This window comes from Aquarana catesbeiana, linkage group LG06 (assembly GCF_042186555.1).
Source record: "Aquarana catesbeiana isolate 2022-GZ linkage group LG06, ASM4218655v1, whole genome shotgun sequence".
Taxonomy (NCBI): Eukaryota; Metazoa; Chordata; class Amphibia; order Anura; family Ranidae; genus Aquarana; species Aquarana catesbeiana.
Window position 1 is genome coordinate 315,454,741 of NC_133329.1, and position 17,883 is coordinate 315,472,623.

General features: G+C 44.3%; 1 protein-coding gene across 4 annotated transcripts in view; it reads right to left on the reverse strand.

Moving 5' to 3' along the window:
* The window catches only part of PCNT (pericentrin), a 273,910-nt gene that overhangs the window by 252,120 nt on the left and 3,907 nt on the right, over window positions 1–17,883 (reverse strand). The window contains exon 2 of one of the 4 annotated variants that reach the window (XM_073633697.1): window positions 17,390–17,549. The exons of the other annotated variants lie outside the window; for them this stretch is intronic. Within the exon in view, the coding sequence (XP_073489798.1) occupies window positions 17,390–17,428 (39 nt within the window). The 5' untranslated portion in view covers window positions 17,429–17,549. The remainder of the gene's footprint in view (window positions 1–17,389; window positions 17,550–17,883) is intronic. 4 annotated transcript variants of the gene reach the window in all.

Here is a 17,883-nt window from a genome sequence, read left to right on the forward strand (position 1 = left end):
TTGCTCTCGCTTTAACGATCGCGGCGATACCTCACATGTGTGGTTTGATCATTATTTACAAATGCAGGTGCAACTTGCGTATGCATTCGCTTCTGCGCGCGAGCACAGACGGATGGGATGCTTAAAATTTTCTTTTAATTTTACATTTGTAAACTGTCCCTTTAATTATTTTTTTTTATCACTTTTTTGCTGTCACAAGGAATGTAAACATCCCTGTGACAGTAATAGGCAGATACAGGCACTTTTTAACCACTTGAGCCCCGGACCATTATGCTGCCTAAGGACCAGAGGTCTTTTTCCAATTTGGCACTGCGTCGCTTTAACTGCTAATTGCGCGGTTATGCAATGCTGTACCCAAACGAAATTTGCGTCCTTTTCTTCCCACAAATAGAGCTTTCTTTTGATGGTATGTGATCACTTCTGCAGTTTTTATTTTTTGCGCTATAAACGGAAAAAGACCGAAAATTTTGAAAAAAAATGATATTTTCTACTTTTTGTTATAAAAAAAATCCAATAAACTCAATTTTAGTCATACATTTAGGCCAAAATGTATTCGGCCACATGTCTTTGGTAAAAAAAATGTCAATAAGCGTATATTTATTGGTTTGCGCAAAAGTTATAGCGTCTACAAACTAGGGTACATTTTCTGGAATTTACACAGCTTTTAGTTTATGACTGCCTATGTCATTTCTTGAGGTGCTAAAATGGCAGGGCAGTACAAAACCCCCCCAAATGACCCCATTTTGGAAAGTAGACACCCCAAGGAAATTGCTGATAGGCATGTTGAACCCATTGAATATTTATTTTTTTTGTCCCAAGTGATTGAATAATGACAAAAAAAAAAAAAAAAAATATTTACAAAAAGTTGTCACTAAATGATATATTGCTCACACAGGCCATGGGCCTATGTGGAATTGCACCCCAAAATATATTCAGCTACTTCTCCTGAGTATGGGGATACCACATGTGTGGGACTTTTTGGGAGCCTAGCCGCGTATGGGACCCCGAAAACCAATCACCGCCTTCAGGATTTCTAAGGGTGTAACTTTTTGATTTCACTCTTCACTGCCTATCACAGTTTCGGAGGCCATGGAATGCCCAGGTGGCACAACCCCCCCCCAAATGACCCCATTTTGAAAAGTAGACACCCCAAGCTATTTGCTGAGAGGCATATTGAGTCCATGGAATATTTTATATTTTGACACAAGTTGCGGGAAAGTGACACTTTTTTTTTTTTTTTTTTTTTTTTGCACAAAGTTGTCACTAAATGATATATTGCTCACACAGGCCATGGGCCTATGTGGAATTGCACCCCAAAATACATTTAGCTGCTTCTCCTGAGTATAGGGATACCACATGTGTGGGACTTTTTGGGAGCCTAGCCGCGTACGGGGCCCCGAAAACCAATCACCGCCTTCAGCGTTTTTAAGGGCGTGAATTTTTGATTTTACTCTTCACTGCCTAACACCGTTTCGGAGGCCATGGAATGCCCAGGTGGCACAAAACCCCCCCAAATGACCCCATTTTGGAAAGTAGACACCCCAAGCTATTTGCTGAGAGGCATGGTGAGTATTTTGCAGCTCTCATTTGTTTTTGAAAATGAAGAAAGACAAGAAAAAACTTTTTTTTTTTTCTTTTTTCAAATTTCAAAACTTTGTGACAAAAAGTGAGGTCTGCAAAATACTCACTATACCTCTCAGCAAATAGCTTGGGGTGTCTACTTTCCAAAATGGGGTCATTTGGGGGGGTTTTGTGCCACCTGGGCATTCCATGGCCTCCGAAACTGTGATAGGCAGTGAAGAGTGAAATCAAAAATTCACGCCCCTTAGAAAGCCTGAAGGCGGTGCTTGGTTTTCGGGGTCCCGTACACGGCTAGGCTCCCAAAAAGTCTCACACATATGGTATCCCCGTACTCAGGAGAAGCAGCAGAATGTATTTTGGGGTGTAATTTCACATATTCCCATGGCATGTTTGAGCAATATATCATTTAGTGACAACTTTGTGCAAAAAAAAAAAAAAAAAAAAAAAAATTTGTCTCTTTCCCGCAACTTGTGTCGCAATATAAAATATTCCATGGACTCGACATGCCTCTCAGCAAATAGCTTGGGGTGTCTACTTTCCAAAATGGGGTCATTTGGGGGGGTTTTGAACTGTCCTGGCATTTTATGCACAACATTTAGAAGCTTATGTCACACATCACCCACTCTTCTAACCACTTGAAGACAAAGCCCTTTCTGACACTTATTTTTTACATGAAAAAGTTTTTTTTTTTTTGCAAGAAAATTACTTTGAACCCCCAAACATTATATATTTTTTTAAAGCAAATGCCCTACAGATTAAAATGGTGGGTGTTTCATTTTTTTTTTTCACACAGTATTTGCGCAGCGATTTTTCAAACGCATTTTTTGGGGAAAAAACACACTTTTTTAAATTTTAATGCACTAAAACACACTATATTGCCCAAATGTTTGATGAAATAAAAAAGATGATCTTAGACCGAGTACATGGATACCAAACATGACATGCTTTAAAATTGCGCACAAACGTGCAGTGGCAACAAAATAAATACATTTTTAAAAGCCTTTAAAAGCCTTTACAGGTTACCACTTTAGATCTACAGAGGAGGTCTACTGCAAAAATTACTGCCCTCGATCTGACCTTCGCGGCGATACCTCACATGCATGGTGCAATTGCTGTTTACATTTGACGACAGACCGCCGCTTGCGTTCGCCTTAGCGCAAGAGCAGGGGGCGACAGGGGTGCTTTTTTTTTTTTTTTTTTTTTCTTTATTATTTTTTTGCTTTTTTATCTTATTTTTAAACTGTTCCTTTCATTTTTTTTTTTTTTAAATCATTTTTATTGTTATCTCGGGGAATGTAAATATCCCCTATGATAGCAATAGGTAGTGACAGGTACTCTTTTTTGAAAAAATTGGGGTCTATTAGACCCTAGATCTCTCCTCTGCCCTCAAAGCATCTGACCACACCAAGATCGGTGTGATAAAATGCTTCCCCAATTTCCCAATGGCGCTATTTACATCCGGCGAAATCTAAGTCATAAAATGCTCGTAGCTTCCGGTTTCTTAGGCCATAGAGATGTTTGGAGCCACTCTTGTCTCTGATCAGCTCTATGGTCAGCTGGCTGAATCACCGGCTGCATTCTCAGGTTCCCTGTTGAGACAGGAGAGCCAGAGAAAAACACGGAAGACGGTGGGGGGGGGGGGGGCATTCCCTCCCACGGCTTGTAAAGGCAGTCTAGAGGCTAATTAGCCGCTAGGATTGCTTTTACATGAAAGCCGACCGCTGGCTGAAAAGAATGATACCAAGATGATACCTAAACCTGCAGGCATCATTCTGGTATAACCACTCAAAGTTGTGAATGGCGTACCTGAAGACAAAAAAATTGTTAACAATAAAGCACAGTAAACAATAAAGTATAAATAATTACATACCTGAAAAACAAACATGATAAAACATAATAACAATAACAATAACAATAAAACACTGCAGAATAGAATACAGTAAAAAAAGAGCAGAACAATAGAGAGAGAGAATAGAGAGAGAGAACAATAAAACGACAACTATTTTTTTTTATTTTATATATATTTTTTTTTTTTTTTACACTTTTTTTGTAACTAACTTTTATAACTGTAACCGGTTCCAGGTTCGGGTCTCTCAAAATGCGATGGCATCTTGGGAGACCCTGTGAAAGTGTGCCTAGTCTGTGCAATGCTGTACCCTACACTAATACTCAACTAGTGAATGGTAGCATTCAAAACATTCACCAATGCAAAGACCAGGATTGTCAGGACAGGAGGGACAATAATAGCGGGTGTCACGCCTATATCCGCGTTTGCTGCAGACACAACATCTTTTTGGGGGGGTTCGTTGGGTAGGGGTACTCGGGAGCACATAAAAATGCCTCTCATGCAGCCGACTGCATTTCGTTGGGGGATGTGAATGGGGGAAGTACGGGCGCTGCAGAAGCGGTGGGTTCCCAATTAGGATTGGCGAATGCAGCAGGAAGGGCACTATGGGCACGACGGGCCTGTGTTTGTCTTTTTGGTGGCAGCGGGACACTACTTGTGCTTGTCACCTCACCAGCTTGAACTGCACTTATGGGACTCGCCACGTCACCAAGTGTTACTGCAGTGCTGGTTTGACTACGACCGGGGTGTACTAGGCCGCTGGTGCTTGCCAGTTCAATAAAAAGCTTCCAAAAAAACTGTTAGCGATCGCAGGGATCAGGCCTGACTCTGCGAACGCTGCAGTTATGCGTTTAGTGTTTTGTAAGTGACAGTGATCGATCGATACTGCACTTGGGTGGGCTGGACTGGGCCGGGCGGAGGGGCAAAACGCAGGTGCTAGCAGGTATCTGGGTTGATCCCGCTAACACTGCGTTTTTGGGAACCCTAAACTGCTGGGGACGCTAGTATAGATCTGATCTGATCGGATCAGATATTGATCCGTTCAGATACTATACCACTAAAGGAGGCGTATGCTGCGTGCGTGGGTGTTAGTGGTACTGGCGCTAACCTGACGCTGCCTGGGGCCGGTGCTTGCCAGTTCACCAAAATACTACCAAAAAAACTGTTAGCGATCGCAGGGATCAGGCCTGACTCTGCGAACGCTGCAGTTATGCGTTTAGTGCCTTGTAAGTGTCAGTGATCGATCGATACTGCACTTGGGTGGGCTGGGCTGGGCCGGGCGGAGGGGCACAACGCAGGTGCTAGCAGGTATCTGGGCTGATCCCGCTAACACTGCGTTTTTGGGAACCCTAAACTGCTGGGGACGCTAGTATAGATCTGATCGGATCAGATATTGATCCGATCAGATACTATACCACTAAGGGAGGTGTACGGTGCGTGCGTGGGTGTTAGCGGTACTGGCGCTAACCTGACGCTGCCTGGTGCTTGCTTGCCAGTTCACCAAAATGCTACCAAAAAAACTGTTAGCGATCGCAGGGATCAGGCCTGACTCTGCGAACGCTGCAGTTATGCGTTTAGTGTTTTGTAAGTGACAGTGATCGATCGATACTGCACTTGGGTGGGCTGGGCGGAGGGGCAAAACGCAGGTGCTAGCGGGTATCTGGGCTGATCCCGCTAACACTGTGTTTTTGGGAACCCTAAACTGCTGGGGACGCTAGTATAGATCTGATCAGATCAGATATTGATCCGATCAGATACTATACCACTAAGGGAGGCGCATGCTGCGTGCGTGGGTGTTAGCGGTACTGGCGCTAATCTGACGCTGCCTGGGGCGACACATATCACCGCCGGGCGATCAGGGGGCTAAACCTTTATTAGGTAATAAACGGCGGGTGCCCTGACACTATAAAAAATAAACGAACTAACCTGCGTCACCCGTAACGGTTATACGGTGATCAGTGGTGAAAGGGTTAACTAGGGGGCAATCAAGGGGTTAAAACATTTATTAGGTAGTATATGGGGGTCCCTGTCACTATAAAACGCTGACGGCGAACCCAAATATTTACCTCACTAACTAGCGTCACCAGCGACACTAATACAGCGATCAGAAAAATGATCACTTAGCGACACTGGTGACAGGGGGTGATCAAGGGGTTAAAACTTTATTAGGGGGGGTTAGGGGGGTACCCTAGACCTAAAGGGGGGTAATACTCACTGTCCCAACACTGTAACTGTCACAAACTGACACTATGCAGTAATCAAAAAAAAAAAAAAAAAAACCTGCTGGTGTCAGTTTGTGACGGGGGGGGGGGGTGATTGGGGGGGGATCGGGGGGCGATCGGGGGGGGGATCGGGGTGTTTTGTATGCCTGGCATGTTCTACTGTGTGTGTGTGTGTTGTGCACTCACATTGATGTCTTCTCCCCTCGGCGCTGGAACGGAAACTACCGAGCCGAGGGGAGATGACATCATTTCCTTTGCTGCTGTTTAGCATACAGCAGCAAAGGAGTGTTCCCATTGGCCGGCGGCGATCGCGAGGGGGGGGGCCACGAACGGATGGCCTCCCCCTCATCTCGGATCGCCGGGGAACAGAACGGGACCTCTTCGGGCACCGGGGGGGGGGTCCGATCGGACCCCCCACCCGCGAGAGGCAAATCACGTACATGTACGTGATTTTGCCTGCCCGTGCCGCCTTGCCGACGTAAATCGGCGTTAGGCGGTCCTTAAGTGGTTAATGGAAGGATCTGGGGTCTATAAGACCCCAAACCCCTCCTTTGCACTTGAAAGCATTCAAAATCCCAAGATCAGCGTTTTTGAATACTTTAAAATTTTTGATAATTGGCACCATTGGTTCCAGAGTTTCTAAAGATGACCATTTTGCCTTGAAGTAGAACTATAGGCATTTTTTTCACCCCTGTAAGGTTTATTTTTGCCATCTTTGTCCAATTGGGGAGATTTCCCTTCGCTTCCTGTCCCATAGCCAAAACGGGAAGCGAGAGGAAATCCCTGCAAATCAAAGGAATCTCTTGGGGACCCCCAGGTCACTGGAACTCATGTCCCCATTAGGGAAAAAAATAAAGTTTGCATTTAGTTATACTTTAAAGCTGAACTCCATAATTTATGTTTTACATACCTACATTGGTTCAGCATGGCACCTTGTACTGTAATCATGTACAGTAGGGACAGAAAGCATTCAGACCCCCCTTACATTTTTCACTCTTTGTTATATTGCAGCCATTTGCTAAAATCATTTAAGTTAATTTTTTTTCCTCAATGTACACACAGCACCCCATATTGACAGAAAAACACAGAATTGTTGACATTTTTGCAGATTTATTAAAAAAGGAAAACCTGAAATATCACATGGTCCTAAGTATTCAGACCCTTTGCTCAGTATTTAGTACAACCCCTGGCAAAAATTATGGAATCACCAGTCCCTGAGGATGTTCCTTCAGTTGTTTATTGTTGTAGAAAAAAAAGCAGATCACAGACATGGCCAAAAACTAAAGGCATTTCAAATGGCAACTTTCTGGCTTTAACCACTTGCCGACCGCCTAACGTATATATACGTCGGCAGAATGGCACGGGCAGGCAGAATCACGTACCTGTACGTGATCTGCCTCCCGCGGGCGGGGGGTCCGATCGGACCCCCCCCCGGTGCCATCGGCGGTCGGCATCTGACTGGGAGCGTCGGGAGGCGAGGGGGAGACCATCCGATCGTGGCCCCACCCTCGCGATCGCTCCCAGCCAATGGGAATCCTCCTCTGCCTGTGTGTAGTTTCACACAGGCAGAGGATGTGATGTCATCTCTCCTCGGTCTGGCAGTTTCCGTCCAGCGCCGAGGAGAGAAGACATGTAAGTGCACACAACACAAACACACACAGTAGAACATGCCAGGCATACTTTACACCCCCGATCCCCCCCGATCGCCCCCCGATCCCCCCCCAATCACCCCCCCCCCCCCCCCTGTCACAAACTGACATTAGCAGTATTTTTTTTTTTTTTTTCTGATTACTGCATAGTGTCAGTTTGTGACAGTTACAGTGTTAGGGCAGTGAGTATTACCCCCCGTTAGGTCTAGGATACCCCCCTAACCCCCCCTAATAAAGTTTTAACCCCTTGATCACCCCCCGTCACCAGTGTCACTAAGCGATCATTTTTCTGATCGCTGTATTAGTGTCGCTGGTGACGCTAGTTAGAGACGTAAATATTTAGGTTCGCCGTCAGCGTTTTATAGCGACAGGGACCCCCATATACTATCTAATAAAGGTTTTAACCCCTTGATTGCCCCCTAGTTAACCCTTTCACCACTGATCACCGTATAACTGTTACGAGTGACGCAGGTTAGTTCGTTTATTTTTTATAGTGTCAGGGCACCCGCCGTTTATTACCGAATAAAGGTTTAGCCCCCTGATCGCCCGGCGGTGATATGCGTCGCCCCAGGCAGCGTCAGATTAGCGCCAGTACCGCTAACACCCACGCACGCAGCATACGCCTCCCTTAGTGGTATAGTATCTGTACGGATCAATATCTGATCCAATCAGATCTATACTAGCGTCCCCAGCAGTTTAGGGTTCCCGAAAACGCAGTGTTAGCGGGATCAGCCCAGATACCCGCTAGCACCTGCGTTTTGCCCCTCTGCCCGGCCCACCCAAGTGCAGTATCGATCGATCACTGTCACTTACAAAACACTAAACGCATAACTGCAGCGTTCGCATAGTCAGGCCTGATCCCTGCGATCGCTAACAGTTTTTTTGGTAGCGTTTTGGTGAACTGGCAAGCACCAGCCCCAGGCAGCGTCAGATTAGCGCCAGTACCGCTAACACCCACGCACGCACCGTACACCTCCCTTAGTGGTATAGTATCTGATCGGATCAATATCTGATCTGATCAGATCTATACTAGCGTCCCCAGCAGTTTAGGGTTCCCACAAACGCAGTGTTAGCGGGATCAGCCCAGATACCTGCTAGCACCTGCGTTTTGCCCCTCCGCCCGGCCCAGCCCAGCCCACCCAAGTGCAGTATGGATCGATCACTGACACTTACAAAACACTAAACGCATAACTGCAGCGTTCGCAGAGTCAGGCCTGATTCCTGCGATCGCTAACAGTTTTTCTGGTAGCGTTTTGGTGAACTGGCAAGCACCAGCCCCAGGCAGCGTCAGGTTAGCGCCAGTACCGCTAACACCCACGCACGCAGCATACGCCTCCCTTAGTGGTATAGTATCTGATCGGATCAATATCTGATCCGATCAGATCTATACTAGCGTCCCCAGCAGTTTAGGGTTCCCACAAACGCAGTGTTAGCGGGATCAGCCCAGATACCTGCTAGCACCTGCGTTTTGCCCCTCCGCCCGGCCCAGCCCAGCCCACCCAAGTGCAGTATCGATCGATCACTGTCACTTACAAAACACTAAACACATAACTGCAGCGTTCGCAGAGTCAGGCCTGATCCTTGCGATCGCTAACAGTTTTTTTGGTAGCGTTTTGGTGAACTGGCAAGCACCAGCGGCCTAGTACACCCCGGTCGTAGTCAAACCAGCACTGCAGTAACACTTGGTGACGTGGCGAGTCCCATAAGTGCAGTTCAAGCTGGTGAGGTGGCAAGCACAAGTAGTGTCCCGCTGCCACCAAAAAGACGAACACAGGCCCGTCGTGCCCATAGTGCCCTTCCTGCTGCATTCGCCAATCCTAATTGGGAACCCACCGCTTCTGCAGCGCCCGTACTTCCCCCATTCACATCCCCAATCAAATGCAGTCGGCTGCATGAGAGGCATTTTCTTTATGTCCTCCCGAGTACCCCTACCCAACGAACCCCCCCAAAAAAGATGTCGTGTCTGCAGCAAGCGCGGATATAGACGTGACACCCGCTATTATTGTCCCTCCTGTCCTGACAATCCTGGTCTTTGCATTGGTGAATATTTTGAACGCTACCATGCACTAGTTGAGTATTAGCGTAGGGTACAGCATTCCACAGACTAGGACACACTTTCACAGGGTCTCCCAAGATGCCATCGCATTTTGAGAGACCCGAACCTGGAACCGGTTACAGTTATAAAAGTTAGTTACAAAAAAAAGTGTAAAAAAAAAAAAAAACCACATACAAAAATATAAAATAAAAAAAAATAGTTGTCGTTTTATTGTTCTTTCTCTCTCTATTCTCTCTCTCTATTGTTCTGTTCTTTTTTACTGTATTCTATTCTGCAATGTTTTATTGTTATTATGTTTTATCATGTTTGCTTTTCAGGTATGCAATTTTTTATACCTTACCGTTTACTGTGCTTTATTGTTAACCATTTTTTTGTCTTCAGGTACGCCATTCACGACTTTGAGTGGTTATACCAGAATGATGCCTGCAGGTTTAGGTATCATCTTGGTATCATTCTTTTCAGCCAGCGGTCGGCTTTCATGTAAAAGCAATCCTAGCGGCTAATTAGCCTCTAGACTGCTTTTACAAGCCGTGGGAGGGAATGCCCCTCCCCCCCCAACGTCTTCCGTGTTTTTCTCTGGCTCTCCTGTCTCAACAGGGAACCTGAAAATGCAGCCGGTGATTCAGCCAGCTGACCATAGAGCTGATCAGAGACCAGAGTGGCTCCAAACATCTCTATGGCCTAAGAAACCGGAAGCTACGAGCATTTTATGACTTAGATTTCGCCGGATGTAAACAGCGCCATTGGGAAATTGGGAAAGCATTTTATCACACCGATCTTGGTGTGGTCAGATGCTTTGAGGGCAGAGGAGAAATCTAGGGTCTAATAGACCCCAATTTTTGCAAAAAAGAGTACCTGTCACTACCTATTGCTATATTTACATTCCCTGAGATAACAATAAAAATGATTAAAAAAAAAAAAAAAAATGAAAGGAACAGTTTAAAAATAAGATAAAAAAATAATAATAATAAAGAAAAAAAAAAAAAAAAAAAAAAAAAAAAAAAAAAAAGGAGCACCCCTGTCCCCCCTGCTCTCGCGCTAAGGCGAACGCAAGCGTCGGTCTGGCGTCAAATGTAAACAGCAATTGCACCATGCATGTGAGGTATCGCCGCGAAGGTCAGATCGAGGGCAGTAAGTTTAGCAGTAGACCTCCTCTGTAAATCTAAAGTGGTAACCTGTAAAGGCTTTTAAAGGCTTTTAAAAATGTATTTAGTTTGTCGCCACTGCACGTTTGTGCGCAATTTTAAAGCATGTCATGTTTGGTATCCATGTACTCGGCCTAAGATCATCTTTTTTATTTCATCAAACATTTGGGCAATATAGTGTGTTTTAGTGCATTAAAATGTAAAAAAGTGTGTTTTTTCCCCAAAAAATGCGTTTGAAAAATCGCTGCGCAAATACTGTGTGAAAAAAAAAAATGAAACACCCACCATTTTAATCTGTAGGGCATTTGCTTTAAAAAAAATATATAATGTTTGGGGGTTCAAAGTAATTTTCTTGCAAAAAAAAATTATTTTTTTATGTAAACAATAAGTGTCAGAAAGGGCTTTGTCTTCAAGTGGTTAGAAGTGTGGGTGATGTGTGACATAAGCTTCTAGATGTTGTGCATAAAATGCCAGGACAGTTCAAACCCCCCCCAAATGACCCCATTTTGGAAAGTAGACACCCCAAGCTATTTGCTGAGAGTCATGTTGAGTCCATGGAATAATTTATATTGTGACACAAGTTGCGGGAAAGAGACAATTTTTTATTTTTTTTTGCGCAAAGTTGTCACTAAATGATATATTGCTCAAACATGCCATGGGAATATGTGAAATTACACCCCAAAATACATTCTGCTGCTTCTCCTGAGTACGGGGATACCACATGTGTGGGACTTTTTGGGAGCCTAGCCGCGTACGGGACCCCGAAATCCAAGCACCGCCTTCAGGCTTTCTAAGGCCGTAAATTTTTGATTTTACTCTTCACTGCCTATCACAGTTTCGGAGGCCATGGAATGCCCAGGTGGCAAAAAAATCCCCCAAATGACCCCATTTTGGAAAGTAGACACCCCAAGCTATTTGATGAGAGGTATAGTGAGTATTTTGCAGACCTCACTTTTTGTCACAAAGTTTTGAAAATTGAAAAAAGAAAAAAAAAATTTTTTTTCTCGTCTTTCTTTATTTTCAAAAACAAATGAGAGCTGCAAAATACTCACCATGCCTCTCAGCAAATAGCTTGGGGTGTCTACTTTCCAAAATGGGGTCATTTGGGGGGGGTTTGTGCCACCTGGGCATTCCATGGCCTCCGAAACTGTGATAGGCAGTGAGGAGTAAAATCAAAAATGTACGCCCTTAGAAATCCTGAAGGCAGTGATTGGTTTTCGGGGTCCCGTACGCGGCTAGGCTCCCAAAAAGTCCCACACATGTGGTATCCCCATACTCAGGAGAAGCAGCTAAATGTATTTTGGGGTGCAATTCCACATATGCCCATGGCCTGTGTGAGCAATATATCATTTAGTGACAACTTTGTGCAAAAAAAAAAAATTTGTCACTTTCCCGCAACTTGTGTCAAAATATAAAACATTCCATGGACTCAACATGCCTCAAAGCAAATAGCTTGGGGTGTCTACTTTCCAAAATGGGGTCATTTGGGGGGGTTTTATGTCATCTGGGCATTTTATGGCCTTCAAAACTGTGATAGGTAGTGAGGAGTAAAATCAAAAATGTACGCCCTTAGAAATCCTGAAGGCAGTGATTGGTTTTCGGGGCCCCGTACGCGGCTAGGCTCCCAAAAAGTCTCACACATGTGGTATCCCCATACTCAGGAGAAGCAGCTAAATGTATTTTGGGGTGCAATTCCACATATGCCCATGGCCTGTGTGAGCAATATATCATTTAGTGACAACTTTTTGTAATTTTTTTTTTTTTTTTTTTTTTTTTTGTCATTGTTCAATCACTTGGGACAAAAAAAATGAATATTCAATGGGCTCAACATGCCTCTCAGCAAATTCCTTGGGGTGTCTACTTTCCAAAATGGGGTCATTTGTGGGGGTTTTGTACTGCCCTGCCATTTTAGCACCTCAAGAAACGACATAGGCAGTCATAAATTAAAGGCTGTGTAAATTCCAGAAAATGTACCCTAGTTTGTAGACGCTATAACTTTTGCGCAAACCAATAAATATACACTTATTGACATTTTTTTTACCAAAGACATGTGGCCGAATACATTTTGGCCTAAATGTATGACTAAAATTGAGTTTATTGGATTTTTTTTAGAACAAAAAGTAGAAAATATCATTTTTTTTCAAAATTTTCGGTCTTTTTCCGTGTATAGCGCAAAAAATAAAAACGGCAGAGGTGATCAAATACTATCAAAAGAAAGCTCTATTTGTGGGAAGAAAAGGACGCAAATTTCGTTTGGGTACAGCATTGCATGACCGCGCAATTAGCAGTTAAAGCGACGCAGTGCCGAATTGTAAAAAGTGCTCTGGTCAGGAAGGGGGTAAAACCTTCCGGGGCTGAAGTGGTTAAGAAACACCAAAAGAAATCAAGAAAAATAATTGTGGTGGCCAGTAACAGTTAGATTTATAGAACAAGCACAGGGAATAAATTATGGAATCACTCAACTCTGAGGAAAAAATTATGGAATCATGAAAAACAAACAAAATAACACTCCAACACATCACTAGTACTTTGTTGCACCACCTCCGGCTTTTATAACTGCTTGCAGTCTCTGAGGCATTGACTTAATGAGTGATAAACAGTACTCTTCATCAATCTGGCTCCGGCTTCTCTGATTGCTGTTGCCAAATCATCTTTGCAGGTTGGAGCCTTGTCATGGACCATTTTCTTTAACTTCCACCACAGATTTTCAATTGGGTTGAGATCCGGACTGTTTGCAGGCCATGACATTGACCTTATGTGTCTTTCTTCACAAATTTTTTCACAGTTTTTGCTCTATGGCAAGATGCATTATCATCTTGATAAATGATTTCATCATCCCCAAACATCCTTTCAATAGATGGGATAAGAAAAGTGTCCAAAATTTCAATGTAAACCTGTGCATTTATTGAAGATTTAATGACAGCCTTCTCCCAGTGCCTTTACCTGACATGCAGCCCCACATCATAATTGACTGTGGAAATTTGCATGTTTTCTTCAGACAGTCGTCTGCATAAATCTCATTGGAACGGCACCAAACAAAAGTTCCAGCATCATCACCTTGCCCAATGCAGATTCGAGATTCATCACTGAATATGACTTTCATCCAATCATCCACAGTCCACGATTGCCTTTCCTTAGCCCATTGTAACCTTGTTTTTTTGTGTTTAGGTGTTAGAGATGGCTTTCTTTTAGCTTTTCTGTATGTAAATGACATTTCCTTTAGGCGGTTTCTTACAGTTCAGTCACAGATATTGACTCCAGTTTCCTCCCATTTGTTCCTCATTTGTTTTGTTGTACATTTTCTGTTTTCAAGGCATATTGCTTTAAGTTTTCTGTCTTGACGCTTTGATGTCTTCCTTGGCCTACCAGTATGCTTGCCTTTAACCACCTTCCCATGTTGTTTGACACAGCCGACTGTGAACTACCAACATTTTGTGCAACACTGCGTGATGATTTACCCTCTTTAAGGGCTCTTTCACATGGGGCGGATCAGTGATGATCCGCCCCGTGAACATCCGCTTGCTCAGAGGGGATCGCTCCGCCGATCCCCGCTGAGCAGGAAAATGACAGGTCCGGAGCTGTCAGAGCGCCGCTCTCCCCTATGGGGGAATCGGGTGATGACAGACCGTAGAGTCCGTCGTCACCCGATCCGATCACGGATGGAAAAGTAGGTTTTTCCTCCGTTACACTTTTTCGGATCGGAAGTCAGCGGACATGACACCGCTGACATCCGACGCTCCATAGACCTCCATGGAGTGTCCGTTCAGGTCCGCCTAAAAAAATGACAGGCGGACCTGAACGGACAGTCCGTGTGAAAGAGGCCTAAGGAGTTTGATAATCCTCTCCTTTTTTCAATTGACATCTCTGGTGTTGGAGCCATGCTTCATGTCAGTCCATTTGTTGCAACAGCTCTCCAAGGTGTGATCACTCCTTTTTACCTACATACTAACAAGCAGATTTAATCTGATGCAGGTGTAAAAGTGTGTGTAATGAAAATTTACAGGGTGATTCCATAATTTATTCCCTGTGCTTGTTCTATAAATCTAACTGTTACTGGCCACCACAATTATTTTTCTTGATTTCTTTTAGCGTTTCTTAAAGCCAGAAAGTTGCCATTTGAAATGCCTTTAGTTTTTGGCCATGTCAGTGATCTGCTTTTTTTCTACAACAATAAACAACTGAAGGAACATCCTCAGGGACTGGTGATTTCATCATTTTTGCCAGGGGTTGTAGAAGCACCCTTTTGATCTAATACAGCCATGAGTCTTTTTGGGAAAGATGCAACAAGTTTTTCACATCTGGATTTGGGGATCCTCTGCCATTCCTCCTTGCAGATCCTCTCCATTTCTGTCAGGTTGGATGGTAAACGTTGGTGGACAGCCATTTTTAGGTCTCTCCAGAGATGCTCATTTGGGTTTAAGTCAGGGCTCTGGCTGGGGCATTCAAGAACAGTCACGGAGTTGTTGTGAAGCCACTCCTTCGTTATTTTAGCTATGTGCTTAGGGTCATTGTCTTGTTGGAAGGTAAACCTTCGGCCCAGTCTGAGGTCCTGAGCACTCTGGAGAAGGTTTTCGTCCAGAATATCCTTGTACTTGGCCGCATTCATCTTTCCCTCGATTGCAACCAGTCGTCCTGTCCCTGCAGCTGAAAAACACCCCCACAGCATGATGCTGCCACCACCATGCTTCACTGTTGGGACTGTATGGGGCAGGTGATGAGCAGTGCCTGGATTTCCCCACACATACCGCTTAGAATTAAGGCCAAAAAGTTCTATCTTGGTCTCATCAGACCAGAGAATCTTATTTCTCACCATCTTGGAGTCCTTCAGGTGTTTTTTTAGCAAACTCCATGCAGGCTTTCATGTGTCTTGCACTGAGGAGAGGCTTCCGTCGGGCCACTCTGCCATAAAGCCCCGACTGGTGGAGGGCTGCAGTGATGGTTGACTTTCTACAACTTTCTCCCATCTGCATCTCTGGAGCTCAGCCACAGTGATATTTGGGCTCTTCTCCACCGATAGCTCAGTTTGGCCGGAAGGCCAGCTCTAGGAAGGGTTCTGGTTGTCCCAAACGTCTTCCATTTAAGGATTATGGAGGCCACTGTGCTCTTAGGAACCTTAAGTGCAGCAGAATTTTTTTGTAACCTTGGTCAGATCTGTGCCTTGCCACAATTCTGTCTCTGAGCTCTTCAGGCAGTTCCTTTGACCTCATGATTCTCATTTGCTATGACATGCACTGTGAGCTTTAAGGTCTTATATAGATAGGTGTGTGGCTTTCCTAATCAAGTCCAATCAATATAATCAAACACAGTTGGACTCAAATGAAGGTGTAGAACCATCTGAAGGATGATCAGAAGAAATGGACAGCACCTGAGTTAAATATATGAGTGTCACAGCAAAGGGTCTGAATACTTAGGACCATGTGATATTTCAGTTTTTCTTTTTTAATAAATCTGCAAAAATGTCAACAATTCTGTGTTTTTCTGTCAATATGGGGCGCTGTGTGTACATTAATGAGGAAAAAAAATGAAATTAAATGATTTTAGCAAATGGCTGCAATATAACAGAGTGAAAAATTTAAGGGGGTCTGAATACTTTCCATCCCCACTGTACATCTCACACCCAATGCTCAGCTTGGGAAGGTGAAAATCACTGTAGTAGTCCGCAATAGCGAGAAGTGCTAGGGGCTTGCTCACTGGACACCAAGCCATTAAGAAATTGCCTCAAATGCCTTTACTTCAGTGCATCCACTTCACCTCCGGGAGATTTACACCCCTTCCTAACCAGGCCATTTTTTGCGATGCGGCACTGCGTTATTTTAACTGACAATTGCATGATCATGTGACGCTGTACCCAAAAAAACTTTGTCCTTTTTTCCCCCACAAATAGAGCTTTATTTTGGTGGTATTTCATCATTTCTGCGCTTTTTATTTTTTGTGCTATAAACAAATAGACCGACAATTAAAAAAAAAAAAAAAAAAAACAATATATTTTTTACTTTCTGCTATAAAACATATCCAATAAGAAAAAAAAAAAAATCTAAATTTATTTATCAGTTTAGGCCAGCGGTTCTCAACCTGTGGGTCGCGACCCCATGGGGGGGTCGATTGCTGATTCGCCAGGGGGTCGCGAATGCTGGCAGAGATGGACCCGAAGTTACTGTGTTATGCCGGAGTCTGTCCATCTCGGCCAGCGAGATGTCACTTCCAGGAGAGGAGAGACTGCACGGAAGTGACGTTCCGTCACCGCCATCTTGGTACTCTCGTCCGCAGTAGGGCTACACTTAGAAGTCGGCAAGCAGCCTTTTACACCCACCGAAGTCCGTTTGCTGCGGACGAGTGTACCAAGAGGGCTGCGACGAAACCTCACTTGCTGAATCTGACGGAACACCTGTGACTTTTGGTAAGTCAGAGACAGTAATAAAAGCATTTTGTACCGTGTGTCACCAGGGCAATCAAGACATAGATTTTTTTTATAAATAAATGCTGACATGAGACATTTTTTTTTATTATGGAACAATATATATATCTATCCCAGTTGGTTCCTCAAAAGTGGTTATTCCGTGCCAGTGCTAGATACATGTTTGGGTGTTATACACTTTGTATATCTAGCACTGGCACGGAATAACCACTTTTGAGGAACCAACCAGGACGTTTATATATAAAATCAGTGGCGGGGGCAGAAACAAACAAAAAAATAAATAAAAAACGGAAAAAAAATTAAAAACCCCCATTAAAAACGCAGCCACTGTGCCCATCAAACGCAGCCACTGTGCCCATCAAACGCAGCCACTGTGCCCCCCCCCGGCCGCCCAGTACCACCTCTTCAGGCACTGCCAGCCCTCCTGGCTGCAGCTGCCCCTTTCTCCTGCCCACTCATAGTTCTCCTGACTGACCTTCCATCCACATCCATCCACTGCTCCCAGTCCCATCATGCATGCTCTTCAGGCCTCTGACTGAACTCCCCAGACCACATGGCTGCTTCCTCCGTGGAGACTCCCAGGCAGTGTTCTCCTGCTGTCCTCAACCGTGCTCCCGATGCCTTCAGGTGGAACTCTAGGGAAGATAACACTGCCATCTATGATGTGCTCTGTCACCAACATCACACTGCAATGTATGGTATCTCTGAGTCCCCTGTAGCAGTTTTATCACCTGTTGGCCCTACCAGTACAGCTATTATTTTTCCTGTTCCTGTAGGAGAGTGACAACGCTCCATGTTCTGCAGTGAAATCACACAGCGGTGGTAAGATGTTAAATTTGTATGAATGAAAATACATCCTGCATATCAGACATTTATATTTCGATTCATAACAGTCGCAAAATTACAGCAATGAAGGCCCAACGAAAATAATTTTACTGTTAGGGGTCCCCACAACTTGGGAAATTTTAT